The sequence below is a fragment of the Melanostigma gelatinosum genome (assembly GCF_949748355.1).
Source record: "Melanostigma gelatinosum genome assembly, chromosome: 5".
NCBI lineage: Eukaryota > Metazoa > Chordata > Actinopteri > Perciformes > Zoarcidae > Melanostigma > Melanostigma gelatinosum.
The window spans coordinates 22321753-22325432 of NC_136638.1; the positions used below are offsets into that span (position 1 = coordinate 22321753).

The following is a 3680-nucleotide window of genomic DNA, read 5'->3' on the forward strand; positions in this document are numbered from 1 at the left end:
GATCAGGGAAAAACATTCCTGCTCTCTGAGGGCACAAAGAATAAGAGAGACGGAATGAAAGAAATATTGCTTTGGTCTGCATTTAAGGGTCAATGAGGTTAACATCCTGTCTGCAGAGTCCCACTAAGCCCCTCGAGTTAATCTAGACCACATTCAAATACGAAACAGCTACTGTAGCTTTTTTTTGGAGCTTAATGTCTTTGAGACGGTACTGCTGATGTTTTCAAAGTAGAAATAAGATTTGAATAAATAATCCCTTGCCTCTCTAAAAAAAAAAAAAAAAAAAACTGAGTAAGAAGACTGCACCCTTGGGCATAAACAACTTCATCTTTTGATTTCTCATGGTTTGGATTGTGCTTGAATCTGGCTTTACCTATCTGCCCACTCTCGATTCTCTTATCCTAATTTATCACGGTTAAAGTTACTCTAAATATGTGTACACAACCCCGACAGTTAAAGCTTCGTATTCATGGTTGGATGAGTTAAGCCAGCTTCCCAGCAGCACAAGTATTTGTTTCAAGTATAACACTGTGGTCGACACAAGCTGACAGAGGGGGGAGTAAACAGGGAATTCAAGAGAGTTCAAAACAACGTGTCAATAAATGTAAATGCATTCAGAAAACAGTGTGATCCAGTAATCCACAGAGATGGGTGCAGTCTGTACTCGGACACATGCTCGTGCCAGTTAACTGAGCGGAAATCATGACTCACGTCATCCTCTTTGCTCGTTAAGATCTGAAGACAAACCGCAACAGCAGACGGATACATAATGGGATGAATAAAAGTAGATAAACAAAGAAGAAGAAGAAAAAAAACACATCAGACATTCTAAAAATAAAATACATCTTTATTATGGTATTAATTCTTCACTTGAAAAAACTATTTACAGTACACCGCAACGATCGGCAAATATATGATGTGCGCTGAGCATTTTTTTTTTACTTCTTAGTCTTACAGAAAGAAACATTTGAGTGACAAAAAGAAAAACGGGCTCGTGCCTGAAAGTGACTGAGAAAATCATAGCAGCAGCAGGTAAAGGTCCTTCAGAGAGCTTAATGCAGTTATACGTTAATAATGTCACATTATATGAAGCGAAACGTGAGGGTATGACAATATTAAACTGCCTGGTGCTTATCTTTATGCAACACATTAACTGGCACAGTCCAAAGTCTGAATGTCATCGTACGTCTTTGAATAGCAGTGATTGTTTATAACACGACACAGAGAAAATGTTGAATGAAAATAAAAAAAACATGCACCAACGGAGCGTGTCATGAACTGCAGTCTGCCCTGATATTTGGCTCGATCATACTCCTGTAACAAACGTACTAGTACAAAAATAGACTTGGTTGAAATTGACATTAGCTTTGTCTCGTCATCTACGTTGTCAGTGAGGAAAACAGATGATCCCAGAGCCACTCTACGCCAAACTACAGAGACTCGGACGTTCATTTCCAGTTGAACGTTCGGCCCACCAGCTCAAAGAACTTCTTGTTGGGTTCCTGAAAGAAATGGTAGAGTTTCTGCAGGATGGCGGGCGCCACGTGAGGGTGAGCCCTGCCCTTTGAGTCATGTAAACACCGCTCTCGCCCGTGGTCCCTCAAACAGTAGAATCCTTTTGTTTTGTTGAAGTAAAAATTCGAAGCGTTTATCTGGGGTTCCAGCTTTAAGAACCTCTCCACCTTCCTCATCTCCGGGAAGGGGTCCCTGATCAACTCATCCCCGTCCACCACGTGGATGCTCTCCAGTGGGAAGTACTTCAGCCAGTTCTGCATGTGAACATAGTACAGGCTGCGATTGAGAGCCTTGTATTCCAGGTTGATCTCGCCGTCCTTCACCAGAATGGACTCGATGGGCTGGTAGCGCTTGTGCTTCTGGAGGCGGTTGTAAAAGACCTGGGTGTAGTCCGACAGCACCCGCTCCGTGGGGTCTCTGAGGATGAGCAGCAGCTTGATGTCAGGGTTCACCTGATGGATGCGCTTGGGGACTTTGCTGGAGGTGAAGTAGGCCGGCGTCTTCTCTACGGTCAGCTGGTCGGGGAAGGCGTAGGGCATCTGGCTGAGATACCAAGGCAAGCCCTTCTGGAAGTGGCTCTCCCAGTCGAAGAAGTGCACCTCGTTCTGAGCCGCCGCCACCGCGCTGTGCAGACTGAGCATCTCTATCAGCGCCCGCGTCCCCCCTTTCCTCACGCCAATAATTAGGATCTGAGGAAGCTGTTGGAGGGTGCCGTTTGGGTGGCTGATGGCGTTGTCGGTGGGCGACGAGGTGGGAGTTGGAGGTGGCCCCTCGTCGGCCATGGGCCTGGAGGGGACGGTGGGAGACTGCATTGCAAAGAGCAGCAGCCCGAGGAGCATGGCTGCCATGAGGGAGGTCCTGACCCTGGAGGATTTCAGCCTGGCGAAAGCACCAAAACTGTATCCCACATTGAAAGAGCAGCTGCTTGAGCACAATGGTCTAATTGAAAAGCAAAAAATTGCCTCTTCTCTGCCAGCAGCAGTAACTGCAAGAGAGGAAAACAGCTGTGATTAGGATATACCTGGCAAACATCTGGCAGAGGGACAAAACACTTCTGGAAAACACACAATCCATCCCACACGTATAAACAATCTCTGATCGTAAACATTCTTATGACTCAAGAGGAGCAACATCTGCATGATAACAATTTATATTGAGGTGATTAAACTTTAAACTCCACCCAGCAATATCCGCAAGGCAAAAACAATAAATAACGAACGTTTTAAACAAGAATAAAATGTTTTCAGTACAGCAATAATCTTTATTTCATGTCCTTAAAAACAGAAATGTTTCAGTGTCATTTATTTAACGAGAACAAAACAATATATCCAAAGCATTTATCGCATAAAAAAACACAGATCACCTTGAGAAACGGTGTATTTTGTATTAAATAAAAATGTACAGAAACTGAGTTGATCTGGTTCTAGTCTCTAAACTACTGCTTTACGACCATGAATCTAAAAAACGTGATGCAATAATGTAAATATTTACTTTAGTTACTACGTGTTCAAGACTGAATCCGAGCTCGGAGATGTTCACGGGCTACGGGAAAGACGCAGGTGTAAAAAAGCACGACAGAAACTATGTGCGCGCATGCTTTTTTCTGCTACTGTAATGTTTCAGTTCAGCATATGTTGAACATATCAGTCTTAGTCGATCTGCTTCTCTTCCTCGCGCTCTCGTTGAACTGAGACATCCACCAAGTGCCGCTGACCTCTTACCTTTGTTTTAAACTAAAAGCCTCTCGACTCGACACCGATTTCATTTCGTGCAGCTCTGAGCTCCGATGCCTCCGACGCGGCGGCGGCGGCGGGGGGGGGGGGGGGGGGATCCGGCTCTCTGCGCTGCGCCTTCCGAGCGCACACAACTCGCCTCCCGAAACGGCGGCACCAACTTCACCGGAGTAGCCTCCTCTTGTGCTGTGCGTCCGAGCCAAGACGGGTCCTCACGGCTCTCTCGGTTGTCAGACGTTGAAGACCTACGCCTACTTCACGTCTGCAGGACCACGCCCCCCCCTCCTGTGACTCACGTCGTCACGTCAATGTTGTGGTATTTGAGGGCGATAACGCTGCTGGCAGGGGTGAGGGGAGGAGGTGGTGTGTGATGTAGACATGTGACCAAAGAAAGTGGAGAAAAGAACAACACTGTGGCGTGATTATGGGTTG

General features: G+C 45.9%; 1 protein-coding gene across 1 annotated transcript; it reads right to left on the bottom strand.

The window, feature by feature from the left end:
* Window positions 1–860: 860 nt before the first annotated feature.
* On the bottom strand, window positions 861–3459 carry hs3st1 (heparan sulfate (glucosamine) 3-O-sulfotransferase 1). Its single transcript, XM_079269112.1, has 2 exons — window positions 3237–3459; window positions 861–2500 (listed from the first exon to the last, which is right to left on the bottom strand). The coding sequence occupies exon 2, from the start codon at window positions 2361–2363 to the stop codon at window positions 1449–1451; it is 915 nt and encodes a 304-aa protein (XP_079125238.1). The 5' UTR covers window positions 2364–2500; window positions 3237–3459; the 3' UTR covers window positions 861–1448.
* Between the last annotated feature and the right edge of the window lie 221 nt (window positions 3460–3680).

Bases quoted from the DNA above. Each gene is read 5' to 3' on its own strand.
- hs3st1 (XM_079269112.1), bottom strand. From the start codon at position 2,363: ATGGCAGCCATGCTCCTCGGGCTGCTGCTCTTTGCAATGCAGTCTCCC.